The 21,844-nt window shown below is 43.9% G+C and overlaps 1 protein-coding gene and 1 long non-coding RNA gene across 3 annotated transcripts in view; both read left to right on the top strand.

Moving 5' to 3' along the window:
- TAF1 (TATA-box binding protein associated factor 1) overlaps positions 1 to 9,555 on the top strand; it is a 108,297-nt gene extending 98,742 nt beyond the window's left edge. Inside the window, exon 39 of the mRNA XM_055565223.1 lies at positions 7,971 to 9,555. Coding sequence (XP_055421198.1) covers positions 7,971 to 8,121 — 151 coding nt within the window. The 3' untranslated portion in view covers positions 8,122 to 9,555. The remainder of the gene's footprint in view (positions 1 to 7,970) is intronic.
- An 820-nt stretch (positions 9,556 to 10,375) lies between these two features.
- On the top strand, positions 10,376 to 14,848 carry LOC129639281 (uncharacterized). Of its 2 annotated transcripts, none has more exons than XR_008708323.1 (3): positions 10,376 to 10,536; positions 12,301 to 12,421; positions 14,288 to 14,848. It is a non-coding gene; the product is annotated as an uncharacterized LOC129639281 (long non-coding RNA). The 2 variants fall into 2 exon arrangements; XR_008708322.1 differs by having other exon boundaries at positions 12,273 to 12,474.
- The last annotated feature ends 6,996 nt before the right edge of the window (positions 14,849 to 21,844 follow it).

Raw genomic sequence — 21,844 nt, 5'->3', positions numbered from 1 at the left:
TATATTGTGAATGTATCTCACTCTCTCTCTCTCCACACACATACACACACCTCATTCATATTTTTTTTTTTGGCTGTGCCACACAGCCATTCTTTTTTAATTGAAGTTTTCATTGAGGTAAATGTAAAAAATAACAGTGATCTCTTGTACAGTTTGCTAAACTAGTATGGTATCACAACCAGGGTATTGACAGTAATACAACCCACTAATCATTTTCAGATTTCTCCAGTTTTCCTCATTATTTTTTAATAACCTATTGATAGACATTTAATTTTCCAATTTTTTGCTCGAGTCTCTTGGACTCTATTCCATTCTGTTTAATCTTCTTGTTTATTTCTAGACCACCATAAAACTTTTAATTACTATGCACTTAATTTTATCTGAGGGGTCAAATGACCTTATTATTCATCCTTCAAATTATTTTCTTTGGCTACTGTGGAGCATTGATGGCTTCCAATGATCCTCTCCTCCTAGTATTCATGCGTTTGTATAATCCCCTCCTCTTGAGCGTGGCCTGGACCTTGTGACTTAACAGAATACAGCAAAGGTGATGGGATGTTGCTTCCAGGACTGAAATACAAAAGGCATGACTTGCGTCTTGCTGGCACTGTCTTGCTTGCTTGCTTTGAGGAAGCCAGCTGCCATGTTGTGAGCTTCCCAGCAGAGAGGCCAAAATGGCAAGTAACTGAGACCCTCAGTCCAACAGCCCACAAGGAACTGAATCCTGCTAACAACCACAGAGTGAACGTGAAAGTAGATCTTGAAATGAAGACAGTCCTGGCTGACACTTTGATCAAAGCCTTCTGAGAGACCCTGAGCTGTAGAACTTAGGTAAGCAGTGCCCAGTTTCCTGACCCATGAGAAATGGTGAGAGGATAAATGTACAGTTTAGGGATTTTTTTCTTTTTTTTTAACTTAATTTTTTTTGCTTTCTTTGTTTTTAAATATATGGTTTTGTTTTAACTTCTTAATTTGAGGTAAGTATAGATTCACAGACAGTTGTTAAAAAAAAAAAAAAAGTAATACAGAGATCCCAACACCCTTCACGCAGTTTCTCCCAGTGGTAACATGTTGCATAACTATGGTGTACTGCACAACCAGGAAACTGACATAGATCCATAAACCTTATCATAGTGCACCAGCTTTCCGTATGCTCATCTGGGCATGTGTTTGTATGTGTGTTTAGTTCTATGCAATTTTATCACATGTATTTTACAGTTACCAATCTGTTTTTATTTTATTGAGGTATACTTGATTTACAATGTTCTGTTCCTGTCTGCTGTACAGCAAAGTGATTCAGATATACACATATATGTTCTTTTTTATATTCTTTTCCATTATGGTTTATTGCAGGGTACTGAATATAGTTCCCTGTGTTATACAGTAGGACTTGCTGTTTATCCATCCTGTATAAACTAGTTTGTATCTGCTAGTTTGGGATTAGCAAATGCAAACCAATGCTTTCTTTTTTTAATTATCTTTTAATTGGAGTATAATTGCTTAACAGTGTTGTGTTAGTTTCTGCTGTACAACAGTGTGAATCACCCATAAGTATACATATATTCCCCTCCCTTCTGAGCCTTCCTCCCCACTCCCCCATCCAGCCCCTCTATGTCCTTGCAGAGCACAGGGCTGAGATCCCTGTGTTATGCAGCAGTTTCCCACTAGCTGTTTTACATGTGGTAGTGTATATGTCAATGCTGTTCTCTCAGTTTGTCCCGCCCTCTCCTTCCCCCACTCACACGTGTAGTTTTGTGCCACTACCACCACTGTCAAAATATAGAGCAGTTCCAGCTCAACACGGCTCATGCTACCCTCCCCCCACCTTTTTTTCTTTTTTTTTTGGCTGTGCTGGGTCTTCATTGCTCCGAGGGCTTTTCTTTAGTTGTGGGGATCAGGGGCTACTCTATTGTTGCAGTGAGTTGGCTTCTCATTGCTGTGGCTTCTCTTGTTGTGGAGCAAGAACTCTAGGATGCTTGGACTTCAGTGGTTGCCGCTCTTGGGCTCTAGAGCACAGGCTCAGTAGTTGTGGCGCTCAGACTTAAGTTGCTCCGCTGCATGTGGGATCTTCCTAGATCAGGGATCGAACCTGTGTCTCCTGCATTGGCAGGCAGATTCTTTACCACTGAGCCACCAGGGAAGCCCTCATGCTACCCCTTTATAGTCCCTGAGCATAGAACTTTTAAGTTAGCAACATTTTTTTTCTTTCAGTACTTTAAAGATGTTGCTCTGCTGAATGCTGGTTTACATCTAGTTTATATTTCTCACGAGAAACCTGTTGTCATTTTTATCTTTATTTCTCTGTACATATATTTTTTCCTCTGGCTGCTTTTAAGATTTTTTCTTTATCACCAGTTGTAAACAATGTCATTATGATGTGCTGTGGTGTGTATGTGTGTGTATTTTAAATAATGGTAAATATACATAAAATTTGCTGTTTTAACCATTTTAAGTGTATAGTTGAGTGGCATTAACTACATTCACAATGTTGTGCTTCCATCACTACTATTTCTGACACCCTTTATCACCCAAACAGAAACTTTGTACCCATTCAGCAATAACTCCCTATTCCCTCTTGCCCCTAGCCCCTAGTTACCTCTATTCTACTTTTTGACTCTATGAATTTAACTACTCTAAGTATTTCATATGAATGGAATCATACAGTATTTTTCCAGTTTTGACTGGCTTCTCTCACTTGGCATAATGTCTTCAAGATTCATCCATGTTGTAGCATGTATCAGAACTTCATTCTTTTCTTGTGGTTGAAAAATATTCCATTGTATGTATATATCACATATTACTTACTAACCATTCTTCTACTGATGGACACGTGGTTTGTTTCCACCTTTTGGCTATTGTGAATAATGCTGCGAATAATACTTGTGTACAAGTTATCTATTTCAGTCCTTGTTTCCAATTCATTTGAGTGTATACCTAGGAATGGAATTTCTGGATCATATGGTAATTCTATGTTTAACTTTTCGAGGAACTGCCAAACTATTTTCCATAGCAGCTGCACAATTTTGCACTCCCACCAGCAATGCATGAGGGTTCTAATTTCTCCACATTTTCAACCATGCTTGTTAGTTTCATATATATAAATATATATATATATATATATATATATATATATATATATATTAGCCTTCCTAATGGATGTGAAGTAGTATCTCATTGTTATTTGGATTTTAATTTCTCTTGTGGGTAGTGCTGTTGAGCAAAATCTCATGTGTTTGTTGGCCATTTTTATATATTCTTTAGAGAAATGCCTATTTGAGTCCTTTACCAATTTTTGAATTTGCTGTTGTTGTTATTAGCTTCTAAGGGTTTTATAGTTTAGGTATTTGATCCATTTTGAGTTACTTTTTGTATATAGTGTAAGGTAAGGGTCTAACGTCATTCTTTTGTATGTGAATAACCAGTTGTTCCATCAGACTTCAGCTGAGGATGGAGAACAGGGGAGTGGCCACCCCTGAAGTCATCTTCCCAGGGAGGAACCAGCTCTGGGAGAAAACCAACACTATTTCTTAATGAGACTGTCCTTTCCCAATAAATGGTCTTGGCATCCTTGTCAAAAATCAACTGATCATATATGTGAGGGGTTTGGGGGGGCTCTCTACTCTGTTCCATTGGTCTATGTCTGTCCTTACACAGTGCCACAATGTTTTGATTCCTGTATAGCTTTGTAGTGAATTTTGAAACCAGGAAGTGTGAGACCTCCAGGTTTGTTAATTTTCAAGATTATTTTCACTCTTTGGGAGTTCCTTGAGATTTAATGAGAGACTTTATTTTGGGGGGCTCCAAAATCACTGCAGATGGTGACTGCAGCCATGAAATTAAAAAATGCTTGCTCCTTGGAAGAAAAGCTATGACCAACCTAGACAGCATATTAAGGCCCATCTAGTCAAAGCTATGGTTTTTCAGTAGTCATGTATGGATGTGAGAGTTGGACTATAAAGAAAGCTGAGCACCAAAGAATTGATGCTTTTGAAGTGTGGTGTTGGAGGAGACTCTTGAGAGTCTGTTGGACTGCAAGGAGATCAAACTAGTCAATCTTAAAGGAAATCAGTCCTGAATATTCATTGGAAGGACTGATGCTGAAGCTGAAGCTCCGATACTTTGACCACCTGATGCGAAGAACTGACTCATTGGAAAAGACCTTGTTGCTGGGAAAGATTGAAGACAGGAGGAGAAGGGGACGACAGAGGATGAGATGGTTGAATGGCATCACTGATGCGATAGACATGAGTTTGAGTAAGCTCTGGGAGTTGGTGATGGACAGGGAAGCCTGGTGTGCTGCAGTCCATGGGATCACAAAGAGTCAGACATGACTAAGTGACTGAACTATACTGACATTCAATATGAATTTCACTATTTAATTCAATATGAATTTCAGGGTGACTTTTTCTATTCTATTCAATATGAACTTCAGGGTGAGGTTTTTTTTTTATTTCTGCAAAATCTCCACTGGTATTTTCTTTTGTTGTTTGTTTGTTTTTTGACTGTGTGGCATGCAAGATCTTAGTTCCCTGACCACGGATCAAACCCACACCCCTTGTAGTGGAAACTGGGAGTCTCAGCCACTGGACCACCAGGAAAGTACTTCCACTGGCATTTTGATAGAGATTAAATTGACCTGTAGATTGCATTGGGGAGTATTGTTGTCCTAACCATACTGGATGCCAGATGTGAAATTTACCTTGTTCAGTGCTGGATGTTCTTATACTACTATAGTTAAGTGAGTGAGTTAAGTGAAGTCGCTCAGTCGTGTCTGACTATTTGCGACCCCATGGGCTGTAGCCTACCAGGCTCCTCTGTCCATGGGATTTACCAGGCAATAGTCCTAGAGTGGATTGCCATTTCCTTCTCCAGGGGACCTTCCCAACCCAGGGATCGAACCCAGGTCTCCCACATTGTAGACAGACGCTTTACCGTCTGAGCCACCAGGGGTTTTATAGATGTGCTTAAAGTCTTGTTCTGGGAAGTTCAGTTCAGTTCAGTCGCTCAGTTGTGTCCGACTCTTTGCCACCCCATAAATCACAGCACGCCAGGCCTCCTTGTCCATCACCAATTCCTGGAGTTTACCCAAACTCATGTCCATTGAGTCGGTGATGCCATCCAGCCATCTCATCCTCTATCATCCCCTTCTCCTCCTGCCCCCAATCCCTCCCAACATCAGGGTCTTTTCCAATGAGTCAACTCTTTGCATGAGGTGGCCAAAGTATTGGAGTTTCAGCTTCAGTGTCAGTCCTTCCAATGAACACCCAGGACTGATCTCCTTTAGAATGAACTGGTTGGATCCCCTTGCAGTTCAAGGGACTCTCAAGAGTCTTCTCCAACACCACAGTTCAAAAGCATCAATTCTTTGGTGTTCAGCTTTCTTCACAGTCCAACTCTCACATCCATACATGACCACTGGAAAAACCATAGCCTTGACTAGACGGACCTTTGTTGGCAAAGTAATGTCTCTGCTTTTGAATATGCTATCTAGGTTGGACATAACTTTCCTTCCAAGGAGTAAGCGTCTTTTAATTTCATGGCTGCAGTCACCATCTGCAGTGATTTTGGAGTCCAGAAAAATAAAGTCTGACACTGTTTCCACTGTTTCCCCATCTATTTTCCATGAAGTGATGGGACCAGATGCCATGATCTTCATTTTCTGAATGTTGAGCTTTAAGCCAACGTTTTCACTCTCCTCTTTCACTTTCATCAAGAGGCTTTTTAATTCCTCTTCACTTTCTGCCATAAGGGTGGTGTCATCTGCATATCTGAGGTTATTGATATTTCTCCCGGCAATCTTGATTCCAGTTTGTGCTCCTTCCAGCCCAGCATTTCTCATGATATACTCTGCATATAAGTTACATAACCAGGGTGACAATATACAGCCTTGACGTACTCCTTTTCCTATTTGGAACCAGTCTGTTGTTCCATGTCCAGTTCTAACTCTTGCTTCCTGACCTGCATATAGGTTTCTCAAGAGGCAGGTCAGGTGGTCTGCTATTCCCATCTCTTTCAGAATTTTCCACAGTTTATTGTGATCCACACAGGCAAAGGCTTTGGCATAGTCCATAAAGCAGAAATAGATGTTTTTCTGGAATTCTCATGCTTTTTCTATGATCCAATGGATGTTGGCAATTTGATCTCTGGTTCCTCTGCCTTTTCTAAATCCAGCTTGAACATCAGGAAGTTCATGGTTCACGTATTGTTGAAGCCTGGCTTGGAGAATTTTCAGCATTACTTTACTGGTGTGTGAGATGAGTGCAATTGTGTGGAAGTTTGAGCATTCCTTGGCATTGCCTTTCTTTGGGATTGGAATGAAAACTGACCTTTTCCAGTCCTGTGGCCACTGCTGAGTTTTCCAAATTTGCTGGCATATTGAGTGCAGCACTTTCACAGCATCATCTTTCAGGATTTGAAATTGCTCCACTGGAATTCCATCACCTCCACTAGCTTTGTTTGTAGTGATGCTTCCTAAAGCCCACTTGACTTCACATTCCAGGATGTCTGGCTCTAGGTAGTGATCCACCATCGTGATTATCTGGGTCATGAAGATAAGTTTTGTACAGTTCTGTGTATTCTTGACACCTCTTCTTAATATCTTCTGCTTCTGTTAGGTCCATACCATTTCTGTCCTTTATCGAGTCCATCTTTGCATGAGATGTTCCCTTGGTATCTCTAATTTTCTTGAAGAGATCTCTAGTCTTCCCCATTCTGTTGTTTTCCTCTATTTCTTTGCATTGATCACTGAGGAAGGCTTTCTTATCTCTCCTTGTTATTCTTTGGAACTCTGCATTCAGATGCTTATATCTTTCCTTTTCTCCTTTGCTTTTTGCTTCTCTTCTTTTCACAGCTATTTGTAAGGCCTCCTCAGACAGCCATTTTGCTTTTTTGCATTTCTTTTCCATGGGGATGGTCTTGATCCCTGTCTCCTGTACAATGTCATGAACCTCCATCCATAGTTCATCAGGCACTCTGTCTGTCAGATCTAGTCCCTTAAATCTATTTCTCACTTCCACTGTATAATCATAAGGGATTTGATTTAGGTCATACCTGAATGGTCTAGTGGTTTTCCTTGCTTTCTTCAATTTCAGTCTGAATTTGGCAATAAGGAGTTCATGATCTGAGCCACAGTCAGCTCCTGGTCTTGTTTTTGCTGACTGTATAGAGCTTCTCCATCTTTGGCTGCAAAGAATACAATCAATCTGATTTCTGTGTTGACCATCTGGTGATGTTCATGTGTAGAGTCTTCTCTTGTGTTCTTGGAAGAGGGTGTTTGCTATGACCAGTGTGTTCTCTTGGCAAAGCTCTATTAGCATTTGCCCTGCTTCATTCTGTGTTCCAAGGCCAAATTTGCCTGTTACTCCAGGTGTTTCTTGACTTCCTACTTTTGCATTCCAGTCCCCTATAATGAAAAGGACATCTTTTTTGGGTGTTAGTTCTAAAAGGTCTTGTAGGTCTTCATAGAACTGTTAGGTAGAATAGGGAAAAGGAGCCCAAAATGGTGGTGGCTAAAAGACAAGGAAGGGAAAAGCCCGCGAAAAAAGAACAAAGGAAGGTCTGAGGACCGGAGTGAGGACCTCAGGTAAAACAAACAACACTCCTGGTTGGCCCAATTTACATAGGACAGGCCCAGGGAGAGAAAAACATATAAAAAGAGGAGCCAAAGCTAGCTCTCTCTGTCTCTCTCCCCCACGTGCTGGGGCGCTCTTCTCTTTGCATCTTTGGATTGACGTGCCCTCACGCCTCGAAGATGGGTTTTCCTGATATCTTCTATATAAAATAGAGCTGTAAGTAACACTGAGCTGTAACACTGATTTGTCTAAGAGCTATAACACGGTCCGTTTGAGACATGAGAGCTATAACACGGTCTGTCCAAGACCCAAGAGCTGTGACATGCCTAGAGGGCTTTAATGTCTGTCACTCCAAATTTTTGTTGTGATGAGACAAAAACAGAGTCGTCTGACATCTAGGTGCTATGACTCGGGTTTAACCTCCACGCGGAAGAGGCCAAGCACAGCAGGAGCCCAACTCAGCGAAGCTCCTGTGGTACACGCTGAACGCGAAGAAAACCCAGCGCAGGGGAAGGCCCATCATGCTGGAAACGGGGACAGTGAAAAATGAACTCAGCAGAAAGCTCACGCGGCTCAGTCTCAGATTCTAGAAGACCTCCGGTTAAGGTAGGAGGTCCTCGCTCCTATGGCTGGAGGGACATGCCTAACAAAATCTTAATTCCTTTACAATCTTTCGTTTCTTGTTTCCTCGAATCTCTCGTGAACAGGCGGGCAGCAGTGGGCACAATTGAGGGACTCTGGAGAGGCTACTCCTCAGCATGTCCTAAAGGCGCTATCTGCTGAGCCCCAGTAGCTGTTACACAAGCCGGTGGGGGTTCTTCTGTCCTTACTTTTCTTTGTGCCAAGGATCAGACCAATGAAAACTGTGAGCACCGGTCAGATATTCAGCAAAATTTCCCACACACTATGAAGGGGATCCCTTGGCATGTTTTTCCCACTGCTTTTTTTCCCTCCTGTCCTTCAGCTCTCTTTCCCAGGACTTGAGCCCTACCAAAACCCAGGATGCCCGGCTTCAGGACCTAATGAAGCTCAGGCTCTGATGTTTCATTGCAAAAATTCAGTTTGAGACAAAGCGATAGGTAAAGAGTTGGACTTGTTAAGATTCAGAGAGAAGCGCCCACTCTACAGGGTACTGGCCATGGAATGCGGCCTGGCTAGGTTTTGCGAGGGGGATGAATTCATATGCTAATGAGTGGGAAGATCATCCCAGCCATTGGGGAACCACCCACACTCCTCCATCTTTTGACAGTGCCTTGAAGCTGTCCTGCCATCTCTGGGTGTGTCTGTTGGCTTATAGATTGGGGATTAAGGTTTACTTGAATTTGACCTGTCATCTTGGACCCAGTTGATTTTAATTGGTTTACGTTATACCCTTGTGTTATGTCATTCTTTCAAAGGTTGTGCTCTGCCCCCCTTCCTTCCTGTTTCATGCTCTTTTCCTGAGCCCCATCCAGGCCCACAAGGTTGCCTCTACAATCTTCTGGAGCTGGCCTTGGGAGGGAAATACTGTGTAATATCCAACCCCCTAATCCTACCCAGTACTGGTCACACTGGAGATCTTGGGGATGCCCAACTCCAGTCTGGGAGTCCCAGGAGGTCATCACGCCTTGACCTGCCTAGGGATCTGGTCCTCAAAAGGTTGTCATGCCTCAACCTGCTCTGGGATCCGCTAATCCCAGGGTTCCCAGGAAGTCGTCACGCCTCAACCTCCCCAGGGACCCAATTCTCGGGAGGCTGTCACGCCTCGACCTGCCCGGAGATTCAATCTCTAGGAGGCTGTCATGCCTCAGCTTGCCTGGGAATCTGCACCCTGACCCAAGGACGCCTGTCTCTCAAGTTGCAACAGTACTAGGTAGGATGAGCTTACATCATGATATCTATTCCCGTCCACAGTGGGCAAGCTAGCAATGAGTTATAAACCCCTTAATTCTACCCAGCAGTGGTCATGCTGGAGACTTTGGGGATGCCCAAACTCCAGTCTGGGGGTCCCAGGAGGTCATCACGCCTTGACCTGCCTAGGGATCTGGTCCTCGAAAGGTTGTCACACTTCAACCTGCTCGGGGATCCACCAGTCCCAGGGGTCCCAGGAGGTCGTCACGCCTTGACCTCCCCGGGGACCCAATTCTCGGGAGGCCGTCACGCCTTGACCTGCCCGGGGATTCAGGAAGCTGTCATGCCTCAGCCTGCCTGGGGATCTGCACCCTGACCCGGCGACGCCTGGCTCTCAGGTTGCAACAGTTCTGAGTAGGATAAGCTTCAGAAAGATTCACCCCTAAGCAAGTCCACCCATGGAATCAGAAGGAAGCCTATTATTTGTGGGACTGTGCCCAGTCTCAGCAATAACTCAGGGGCCCAATGAAAACCCCATTGTCTTTCTGGAAAGGTTAAAAGAGGCCCTCCAAAAGTTTACCAATCTGGACTCAGACTCTTACGAGGGACAGGTGATTTTAAAGGACAAATTCCTGTCCCAATGTGCATCAGATATCAGAATTAAGTTACAACAGCTACAGCAGCAGGACCTTGCTTCCTCTTAGAAGAAATGGTCCAGACAGCCACCAATACCTTTTATAACAGAGAACAGGAGAAGGAGGCCAAGGCCCAGGAGAGGGAGAGAAAGAAAGAGACAAGGCATGCCCAGATGCTGGCCGCCCTCCAGAGAAGCCCTATGGCAAACCCTGAGTCCTTGAAGGACAAGGCACTAGGCAAATGCCTAATCTGTAGACAGGCGGGGCATTGGGCCAAAGAGTGTCCAAACCGTGACAAGTCTCCTAAAATGGATTGCCACAAATGCCATCAACTGGGACATTGGGTGGCACTCTGCCCTCAGGACCCAAGAGCCTCAAGGTCAAGCACCAAGCCTACCCTCACGATGGTTCAAGAGGACTGAAGCGGCCCACTCCAGCCAGCCGCCTGTCACAGATAACCATCACGGGGCTGGAGTCAAGGGTGCAACTGGATGTGGCAGGTAGGCCCCAAAATTTCTTGGTTGACACAGGGGCTACCTACTCTGTCTTGATCTCCTACTCCAGAGCCTTCTCCTCCCAAACCTGTACCATTTTGAGTGCTAAAGGAAAAAACAACTACTAAAAGATTCGCCCAAGCACTTCTTTGTTGCTGGGATGGACAAGTATTTTCCCACCAGTTTCTGGTGGTCCCTGAGTGTCCTACTCCATTATTGGGAAGAGATATACTCACTAAATTGGGGACCACCCTTGTGATGGGGATTTTTTCAGCCCCTAGAGCTCTACAGCTCCTGGTTACTACTGAAGAACCCATTACACCTTCTTCAATAGAGAGGGACCAAAAACTATGGGAAGACAAAATTAACCCCCAGGTGTAGGACTAGGGAATTCCTGGATGAGCCCACCAAGCTGAACCGGTCATCATTGTCCTCTGAGATCCCACTCGGTTTCCTAACCAGAAACAATATCCCCTCAAAAGAAAGGCTCGGGAGGGACTACAGCCTTTAATAAATGAATTCCTTGCTTGTGGGCTATTGGTCCCCACTAATAGTTCACCATGTAACACCACAATCCTCTCAGTAAAGAAAAAGGATGGAACCTGGCGAATGGTTCAAGATCTCCGGATCATAGATGAAGCTGTAGTCCCCCCCATCCCACGTACCCAATCCCTATGTAATTTTAGAAGAAATCCCACCCAGTGCCAAGTGGTTTACAGTCTTGGATCTCAAAAATGCATTTTTTTGTATGCCACTGGCTAAAGAATCCCAATATCTTTTTGCTTTTGAGTGGGGGGCCCCAGGAGAAAAACACAAATAGATGACTTGGACAGTATTACCTCAGGGATTCAGAGATAGCCCCCACCTGTTTGGACAGGCCCTTAGCCGGGACCTCCTAAATCTGGACCTGGGACCTAATGGGAAAATATCACAATACGTAGATGACCTACTAATCTGCTCTCCAGATGAGAAAAGTGCCCAACAACATGCAATTCAGGTTCTAAACTTCTTGGCAGAAAGGGGATATAAAGTCTCCCATGCTAAGGCACAGATGGTCAAGACAAAGGTCACTAACTTTGGAGTTCAGATTACACACGGGTCCAAGAGGCTGTCCTCTGATCGGGTACAAGGAATCCTCCAGTTGCCCTCCCCCACGACTCGAAAACAATTGCGAGCTTTCCTGGGGCTAACTGGCTATTGTAGAATCGGGATACCCAACTATGGTCTAATTGCCCAGCCCTTATATGAAAGTTTAAAGGGAGATGATTCAATCCCACTAATGTGGGAAACTCCTCAAAAGAAGACAGAGGCTACACTAAAACAGGCCTTAACTCAGGCACCTGCCTTGAGGTTGCCAGACCCAGAAAAAGCATTCCAACTTTATGTCCATGAAAGAGAGGGAATAGCCTTGGGAGTGTTAACTCAAAGGTTGGGATCTGAGCCCCAGCCTGTAGCTTACTTATCCAAGAGGCTCGATACAACTGCTCGAGGCTGGCCCCCTGCCTTCGAAATCTTGCAGCTATTGCAATCATGATAGAAAATGCTTTAAAACTCTCCTTTGGGGGCAAACTAACTATTTTTACCAGCCACCGAGTAAAACAACTTCTAAGTCAGAGAGGCCATTTATGGATGTCTGATCAAAGAATCCTCAAATATCAAGTAATGCTGATGGAAAATCCAGGCCTCACTATATATCGCCTTGTGAGGTTCTTAACCCAGCCACCCTCCTGCCTACCCTCGAGGGCTCTCTCCCCTTTCACTCTTGTCTAGAAACCTTGGACCACTGGACAAAACCCCAAGAGGGATTGTCAGAAGATCCTGTGACCAATCCTGAGGAAATCTGATACACTGATGGAAGCAGCTTTATCTTGGATGGAAAAAGAAGAGCCGGGTATGCAGTAGTCTCCAATTTTGAGACCATAGAGGCTAAGCCTCTGCCACAAGGTACTTCAGCCCAATTAGCTGAGCTCATAGCCCTGACTTGAGCTTTAGAGCTAGGAAAAGGAAAAAGAATAGCCATTTACACTGACTCCAAGTATGCCTTTCTGGTGCTATATGAACATGCTGCTATTTGGAAAGAAAAGGACCACTTGACCACCCGAGGGTCCCCAATCTAATATGGTGATCAAATTCTTAGACTCTTGGAGGCAGTCCATCTGCCCACTGAGGTTTCAGTCTCCCATTGTAAAGGACACCAAAAAGAGAGCACGGAAGTGGCAAGAGGAAACCAAGCAACTGATCAGGCAGCTAAGAGAGCAGCATTACAAAACCATGACCTAATAGGGGTTGCCACCTTAATTCCACAGACTAATTTGCCAGAGACTCCTTCACATACTGAAGGTGAGACTCTTAAAGCTAAGAGTGAGGGCTTTCAAGAAGATCATATGGGGTGGTTCCAAAAGGAGGGACTCCTTTTTCTGCCTGGGAACCTCCAATGGAAGTTGGTTAACTCCTTACATGCCACCACTCATTTAGGAGAAAAGGCCCTCCAAAGATTACTAGAAAGGTCCTTCAGAGGAACAGGCCTCCAAACAACTATAAGACAGGCGGTCTCCTCTTGTCTCACTTGCCAATTAAACAACCCCCAAGGAGCTCGAAGACCCCAGCTGGCCCAGCCTGTCCAGCGACATGGGGCCTGCCCAGGAGAGGACTGGCAGATGGACTTCACCCAGATGCCAGTTTCTCAAGGGTATAAATACCTATTAGTCGTGATAGATATATTCACAGGATGGATTGAAGGCTTTCCCACTCGGACTGAGAATGCTGAGGAGGTGGTAAAAAAAACTGCTCCATGAAATCATGCCAAGATTTGGTCTGCCCAGGTCATTACAAAGTGACAATGGGACATCATTTACTTCTAAGGTCACCCAAGGGGTCTCAAGAGCATTGGGCATTACTTATTATCTCCGTTGTGCCTGGAGGCCTCAATCTTCAGGAAAAGTAGAAAGAGCCAATCAATTCTTAAAATCAGCGATAAAAAAGATAACCCAGGAGACCTCCCTAGGATGGAAGGAGGCTTTACCAATAGCTCTCCTCCGCACCCATATTGTCCCTAAGGAACAGGTTGGTCTTAGTCCTTATGAGATGGTATATGGGAGACCTTTTGTTTATGTCAATGACCTCTTCCTAGATCCAGAGGCTGAGACCCTCCAATCTTACACCATGGCCATTGGGCAGTTCCAACAGGATATACGCTTGTGGGGTATGAACCAGGACCCAAAAGATTCTAAGGAGTCACCACTGTATGCTCCAGGGACTCAAGTCCTAATTAAAGTCTGGAAAGATGGGTCCCCAAAGGCTCAACTCCAGCCCACATGGAAGGGCCCCTACCCTGTAATACTTTCTACCCCCACAACAGTCAAGATACCAGGACATGACTCCTGGATTCACTACTCACGAGTCAAGCCGTGGAAGAAAACAGGACACTCAATACACCTGTGAGCCCCTGGGAGATCTCAGATACCTATTCAGAACTACCAATGAGTACCATTCTAATGAACACCCCCAAAATCTGGTTTCTGGGGGTAAGATTTCTCAGAATAGCTCTAAAGAGCCAACACAGCTTGGTAGGGACTGTACTCCAAAACAGACAGGAGATAGATCTTCTGATCCCTGAACAAGGAGGGACTTGAGCCATCCTGGCAATGTGAATTTAAAATTGGCTAATGCCCCTACTAGTCCTTGTTATAATATATTGATGATGCTTATGATTATTCCGTGTACTGTCAATTGTCTAACCTGTTTTGTCTCTGCCCAGGTCAACAAGCTACAACATGCAGTGCCAGTTCAACAAAGATATAAAACTACAGCCGAACATGGAAAATATCACACACCGTTATATGGACACTGCTATAAGGACTCTGAGGCTTGAGACTAGCAAGAGAGGGAGGCCCAATACCCCTAGCCATTCCAGTTCGGCAGGAAGTAGCCAGAAAGACCTCAATGCTCCTATTCCCAAAGAATTGGGCCTCCCATCTCTTGAGGGGGGGAATGTTAGGTAGGTAGAATAGGGAAAAGGAGCCCAAAATGGCGGTGGCTAAAAGACAAGGAAGGGAAAAGCCCATGAAAATAGAACAAAAGAAGGTCCAAGGACCGGAGTGAGGACCTCAGCTAAAACAAACAACACTCCTGGCTGGCCCAATTTACATAGGACAGGCCCAGGGAGAGAAAAACATATAAAAAGAGGAGCCAAAGCTAGCTCTCTGTGTCTCTCTCCCCCGTGTGCTGGGGCGCTCTTCTGTTCACGTCTTTGGATCGACGTGCCCTCACGCCTCGAAGATGGGTTTTCCTGATATCTTCTAAATAAAATAGAGCTGTAAGTAACACTGAGCTGTAACACTGATTTGTCTAAGAGCTATAACATGGTCCTTTCGAGACCTGAGAGCTATAACACTGTTCAAGACCCGAGAGCTGTGACACGCCTAGGGGGCTTTAATGTCCGTCACTCCAAATTTTTGTTGTGATGAGACAAAAACCGAGGAGCATACACTCGTCTGACAGAACCGTTCAACTTCAGCTTCTCCAGCATTACTGGTTGGGGCATAGGCTTGGATTACCATGATATTGAATGGTTTGCCTTGGAAACGAACAGAGATCATTCTGTCGTTTTTGAGATTCCATCCAAGTACTGTATTTTGGACTCTCGTTGACCATGATGGCTGCTCCATTTCTTCTAAGGGATTCCTGCCCACAGTAGTAGATATAATGGTTATCTGAGTTAAATTCACCCATTCCAGTCCATTTTAGTTCGCTGATTCCTAGATGTCAACGTTTACTCTTGCCATCTCCTGTTTGACCACTTCCAATTTGCCTTGATTCATGGACCTAACATTCCAGGTTCCTATGCAATATTGCTCTTTACAGCATTGGACCTTGCTTCTATCACCAGTCACATCCACAACTGGGTATTGTTTTTGCTTTGGCTCCATCCCTTCATTCTTTCTGGAGTTCTTTCTCCACTGATCTCCAGTAGCATATTGGGCACCTACCGACCTGGGGAGTTCCTCTTTCAGTATCCTCTGGGGAGTCCCTCTTTCAATATCCTATCATTTTGCCTTTTCATACTGTTCATGGGGTTCTCAAGACAAGAATACTGAAGTGGTTTGCCATTCCCTTCCCCAGTGGACCACATTCTGTCAGACCTCTCCACCATGACCCGCCAGTCTTGGGTGGCCCCACACGGCATGGCTTAGTTTCATTGAGTTAGACAAGGCTGTGGTCTGTGTGATTAGATTGGATCGTTTTCTGTGAGTATGGTTTCAGTGTGTCTGCCCTCTGATGCCCTCTCGCAACACCTACCGTCTTACTTGTGTTTCTCTTACCTTGGACGTGGGGTATCTCTTCACAGCTGCTCCAGCAAAGCGCAGCCGCTGCTCCTTACCTTGGACGAGGGGTATCTCCTCACCACCGCCCCTCCTGACCTTGAACATGCAGTATCTCCTCTTGGCCCTCCTGTGCCTGCGCAGCCACCGCTCCTTGGACGTGGGGTTGCTCCTCTCAGCTGCCGCCCCTGACCTCGGACGTGGGGGTAGCTTCTCTCAGCCACTTGGCAACAATTTGATCTTTTTGAGAATTGTTTTTCAGTTTTTTCCCCCCTGCTAAATCCAGAATCAAAGCAGCCTTTTAGTCTTGGGCTAATTTTGCTCTACTACTGAGGCAAAACTCATCAATATTTTTATCCTGTGTCTTGTGACGTTTTCCCACGCAGGATGTGGGAATACAAACGATCTGGTCCTTTTGTGAGCTTTGAATATTTCCCCCTCTAATCCTTTCAGGTGGTTCTTTCTCCAGCTTTAGGTAGTTTCTTTACATGTATTCACTAACCAGTCCTCAGCTGGAAGACTCAAGGAGGATCCTCTGCAGATATCCAGAGCTTTCTCTATATGCAGCCCTCTTCTCTCTAGTACTTTGTCCTGTGAATTTTAGCTGTCTTGTCCTCCCTGGACACCCAGCTCTCTCTTCTCAGCTCACAGAAGCTGCTAGGCTCTGCTTAGATTCCACCTCTCTGCACAGTAGCCTAGAAACTCTCTAACGGTAGTATGCTAGATCAGTCATAAGACTCAGCTTGTTTGTTTCTCCTCTTTCTGTGATCATTATCATGTCCTGCCTGAGGTCCAATACCTGAAAACTTGTTTAATAGTCTGTCTATTTGTCTTTGCAGCAGCAGGGTAAATTATTCTATCTTGGCCACAAGTAGAAATCCCTTCTGGCTTTTTGTGAGACTGTGGCATGAGATTTCAGAAGTCTTATTTTTCTGAGCAATGAAGAAGCCCAGGATGTGGCTCTGAGAGTGGAGGCTGAAAGGGGATGGAGATCAAAGTTCCTAGAGTAAAGGCAGAATAGGAACTGGAAGGCTGGATTGTTAAATGAGTCATTCATATGGATGCTCAAGTGGCAAACTAAGTGGGGGTGGAACTGGCATTACAGACAGAAGGAGGAAGATGGCAAAGGGCCTGGAGGAATAAATTAGCAGTAGCTTCAGAGAACTGTAAAATATTTCTTATAGCTGGAATATAAAGTACCCAAGAAGCCATACCAGGAAATAAAGTAGACTGATGACTATATTTGAAGGATGCTGTCTGTTATACTAAGGAATTTGGATATTTTCTTGAAGGCAATTGAGAAAGGAAATTGGGAAGCCAGGGAATCAGATGATCATCCAGATTAATTCTGGAGTCGTCTAGCTGATGACAGGACATGAGGTAGAGAGGAAAACTGAAAGCTGGATTCATTCTTACTGAATAAACGAGGGTGGGATCATAGGCTTCCACCGTGGCTCAGTGGTAAAGAATCCACATGCAGTGCAGGAGTCGGAGGAGGAGCAGGCTGGATCCCTGGGTCAGGAAGATCCCCTGGAGGAGGGCATGGCAACCCACTCCAGAATTCTTGCATGGAAAATCCCATGGACAGAGGAGCCTGGTGGGCTACAGTCCACAGAGTTGCACAGAGTCAACTGAAGCGACTTAGCATGTATGCACGCTGCTGCTGCTGCTGCTAAGTCTCTTCAGTCGTGTCCGACTCTGTGCGACCCCTTAGACGGCAGCCCAACAGGCTCCCCCCGTCCCTGGGATTCTCCAGGCAAGAACACTGGAGTGGGTTGCCATTTCCTTCTCCAATGCATGAAAGTGAAAAGTGAAATTGAAGTCACTCAGTCGTGTCTGACTCTTCGCGACCCCATGGACTGCAGCCTACCAGGCTCCTCCGTCCATGGGATTTATCCAGATACAGCCTCAAAGGAACAGAAATGGTTCACCCATGAGTGGTGGACTTGACAACAGAGAGCAAGGAGAAAGCTTCCCTCATTTGCCCTACTCCTCCTCACCTTTGTGGTAATCAGAGTGTGAGAGAAGAAGCAGCCTCCTTCTGGAGAGGAAAGCAGGAGCCTCAGGAGACAACCCCAGATCAGTTAAGACAAGGACTGAAAGGAAGAGCTCAGCAGAGAAAGCCAATGTGTAGGGCAGTTAGTTTCTAATGGAATAGGAGCTCCAGAGGGCACAGTGGAAAGGGCTCTCAGAAATCAAATAGTGGCAAAAACATGTTGTGGGTGTATGTGGAGGAAACAGCATCTGGGGCTCTAATATCAGTCTTCACCTCTTTTCCAATCTTGCAAAGGTGGTAACACCTCCTCTACTGTCATTTGTTTTTAATGCCCTTCTTAATGTGCTCCATTATAACCAATTTTAGTTTCACTTGAACATATTTCTAACTCTTACTTTGCTTTCTGTTTAAAATTCATATGATCAGATTGGTGTATTTCCAAGGAAATACTTTCTCTAGCCCTCATGAAATGTGCTCTCTCTGTAGCAAAAACCTTGTCATTCTGATATCTTAAGTCTTGGTCCAAAAGGCCCAATTGCTTTCTCTGACCCTGAGAATTTGATATCCTCCCCGCTCTTCCCAGAGCCCTTCTTTTAGTGAATGAAGAAATGGCAGTGCCCCCTTTCACTCCCAAGATCTTCAGCTTTTGCCCAAGCGTCCTTCCACAGAACTGCTTTGCAAGTTATTTGTAGATGTGCCCTTCAGCCCTGTTGGAGGTACCAGGAGCAGATAGAAGTCAGAAAGTGAGGTGGATGCTATGACATACTCCATATTCATAGTGGGAAGATGGCACTGCTTTCAACATTACTTGACATACAATATTAATTTTTGTATACCTAATGATAGTACAAAATTAAAATCTCCAAAAATGTATTTGGTAAAGAGTAAGTTTGACTTCTTTCTGTATCCCCAATTCACTTCCCCTCCCTGGAGATAACTACAGTGATCAGTTTCTTGAATATGCTTCCAGAAATATTCTATACATTATCAACTTATTTCCTCTTTAAAAGCCACAGATTGTAGCATCATATACCCACAGTTTTGCTTTTTTCACTTAAAACTATATCCTGAAGATCTTTCTAGGTCAGTCCCTATAGAGCTGCTCGTTGTGCGACTGTGTAGTATTGCACTGCTAGTTATACCCTGGTTCATTTAACCAGTTTCCCACTGGCAGTCTTTAGGCTACTTCCAATTTTTTGCTCTTGCAAGCAGTGTTTCAGTGAATATTTTTGTAAATGTGTCATTTCAAACATACAGTTGTAGAGTATATACAGATTAAATATGTAGGTTATATATAGAATACATCCCTTGAAGTGGATTTTCTAGATCAGACTATGGCACTATTGCTTTTGATTGGCCCCTGAGGAAGCTTTATCCAGTGATCTCTTGAACATGATGGCAGCAAGCCATCCACTTCCACAGTCTCCCTTACTGCTGCCAAGGGCAACTCTTTCCACTTTTTGTTTCCACTTACAGAATCCTCCCTCTTCTTCTGTGGAGAATGTGATAAAACATCTTGTCTAGTGAGTGTGCAAAGCCTTCACGGAGAATGCTCTGTTTCTGTGGTGTAATGTGGCTGGTTCAACTTGTTTTTCTTTTCACATTTTTCTACTTATCATCATAAACTTGGTTATGAAACCCTCTTCTGACCTCCTGGTGTCTTCCTTCTCCTTTTCCTCTTTTTCCTACACCTCTTTCTCCCCTCCCCCTTTCTCTCCCTCCTCTTTGTTCTCCTTTTCCTTCTTCTTTTTCTCTTCCACTTCTCCCCTCTTCCTCCTCCTCCTTTGTGATGGTTTTTGATGGGTCAAGTTGCTAGGCTACAGTCCCCAGTTATTGAATCAAAATAATCTTGCTGTTTGCAGATGTGAAGTCCATAAGTAGTTGGATTTAAGTAAAGATTATCCTAGATAATCTGGGTGGGCCTCATTTAATCAGTTCAAAGGCCTTAAGCTGGGGCTTCCCTGATGAAGAAATTCTTCCTGTGAGCAGCAGTTCCAGCCTGCCTTTCTTGACCTACTGTCCTACAGGTTTTGGACTTGCCTAAGCAGCCCTTATAACTGTGTAAGCTTGTTTCTTGCAATAAATCTCTTAATATATATCTTCTACTGGTTCAGTTTCTCTGGTTGAACTCTGACTGATGCATCCTTCAAAGTATTTTCTCCATCCAGTCTGGGAAGTCCTCATTTCATTGACAAGTGTAAGAAGGTACTCCTCAAACTCTTTTATCTGTTCCTCAGGGTGGAAGATGAACTTCAGTAAGTACTTACCGAGGGCCATCATTGCCTGTGATTGGAAGGAAACCATTCTTCAGGTCCCAGGAAAGGTTCCCCAGCATCAGGAACAATGTGCTTGGGTTGTCTTATTGGTTGATTGGTTGATGTCAGATCACTGTTAATTGCATTAAGAAGAAAGTAAAAATTATTGAACAAAAAAAATGAGAATGGGCAAAGTATAAAATAAATATCTCTGTGTCCATACTGATATAAATAAGTGATTGACTGAATAAACAGATAAATAAATGGAAGAGGCAAATCTCCCAGGCAGAAGAATTTCAAATAATTTACATAGGTAATCTGCCCTCAAGGAGGTGGATCATTACTTTCTATTTCCTAAGATTGGGTGGGCATAGTGACTTTCTTTCAAAAAGTACACTGTGGAAAGAGGGAGGGAAGACTGACTCTATAGTGTAGAAATCTGACAAATGCTACCTCAGTCAGGCTATCAAGTTCAACATCAGTTGTGCAAAGTCATGTTGATACTACATATCACAGCTATGATGCAATGAAAAGGCACTTTACCTCTGTGGTCTTCTCCCTCAAACCCATAATCCTAGTCTACTCATGAGAAAAACGTCAGAAAAATCCAAGTTGAGGGACATTTTGCTAAGTAGTTGACCAGCACTTCTCAGAACTGTCAAGGTCATCAAAAACAAGAAAAGTCTGAGAAACTATCATGATCAAGGAAGAGCCGAAGATAAGACATGATGACTAAATGTGATGTGGGGTCGCGGATGGGATTTTGGAACAGAAAAAGGACATTAAGTAAAAACTAAGTAAGATTGAACAAAGTGTGGGCTTTTATTAATGATGATGTATCAATATTGGTCCATTAATTATAACATGTGTCACACTAATGTAGGATGTTAATAATAGGGATGGATGGATGTTGGGCATATGAGAGTTCTCTGTATTATCTTCTCAGTTTTGCTACAAGTGTAAAACTGCTCTAAAAAATAAAATTTATCTCTGGAGACAATAAAAATATCAGTGATTGCCAGAGGTTCTGGGAAAGAAGGAAGAGAGGGTTGATACAGGCAGAGTGCAGGGGCGTGTAAGGCAGTGAAATAAAACTGCATGATACTGCAATGGTGGATAAGTGTCATACACATTTGTCAATGCCCACAGAATGTGCAACAAAAGAGTGAACCCTACTGTAAACTATTAACTTTAGACTTTGTAACAGTGTATCAACATGGGTTCCTTAACTGTTGCAAATGTACTACACTGTTCCAAAATGTTCATAATTGGGAAAATTGTGCATGCCAGAGTTGGAGTGTTCGGAGAAGGAGAGGTGGGTGGGGTGAGGATACAGAACTCTATGTAATATCTGCCTAATTATTCTGTAAACCTAAAAACTGTACTAAAACACTGTCTACTAAAATAAATGAAGAAAGAACTTGACTACCATTTCTCCAAAGAAGATATACAAATGACCAACAAACACATGAAAAGGTGTTCAATGTCACTAGTCATTAGGGAAATGCAGCTCAAACCTACAGTGAGATACCACTTCGCACCCACTAGGATGGCTATAATTTTTTAAAAGTAAAATAACAAGTGTTGGTAAGAATGTGGTAAAATCGGAACTCTTGTGCATTGCTGGTGGGAATGTAAAATTGTGCAGCCACTGTGGAAAACGGTTTGACAGTTCCACAAAAATCTTTTTTAAAGATAGAATTACTGTGAAAAGTGAAAGTGAAGTCGCTCAGTCGTGTCCG

The sequence above is a fragment of the Bubalus kerabau genome, chromosome X (genome assembly GCF_029407905.1).
Source record: "Bubalus kerabau isolate K-KA32 ecotype Philippines breed swamp buffalo chromosome X, PCC_UOA_SB_1v2, whole genome shotgun sequence".
Lineage (NCBI taxonomy): Eukaryota > Metazoa > Chordata > Mammalia > Artiodactyla > Bovidae > Bubalus > Bubalus kerabau.
This window is presented reverse-complemented; position numbering and strand designations above follow the sequence as displayed.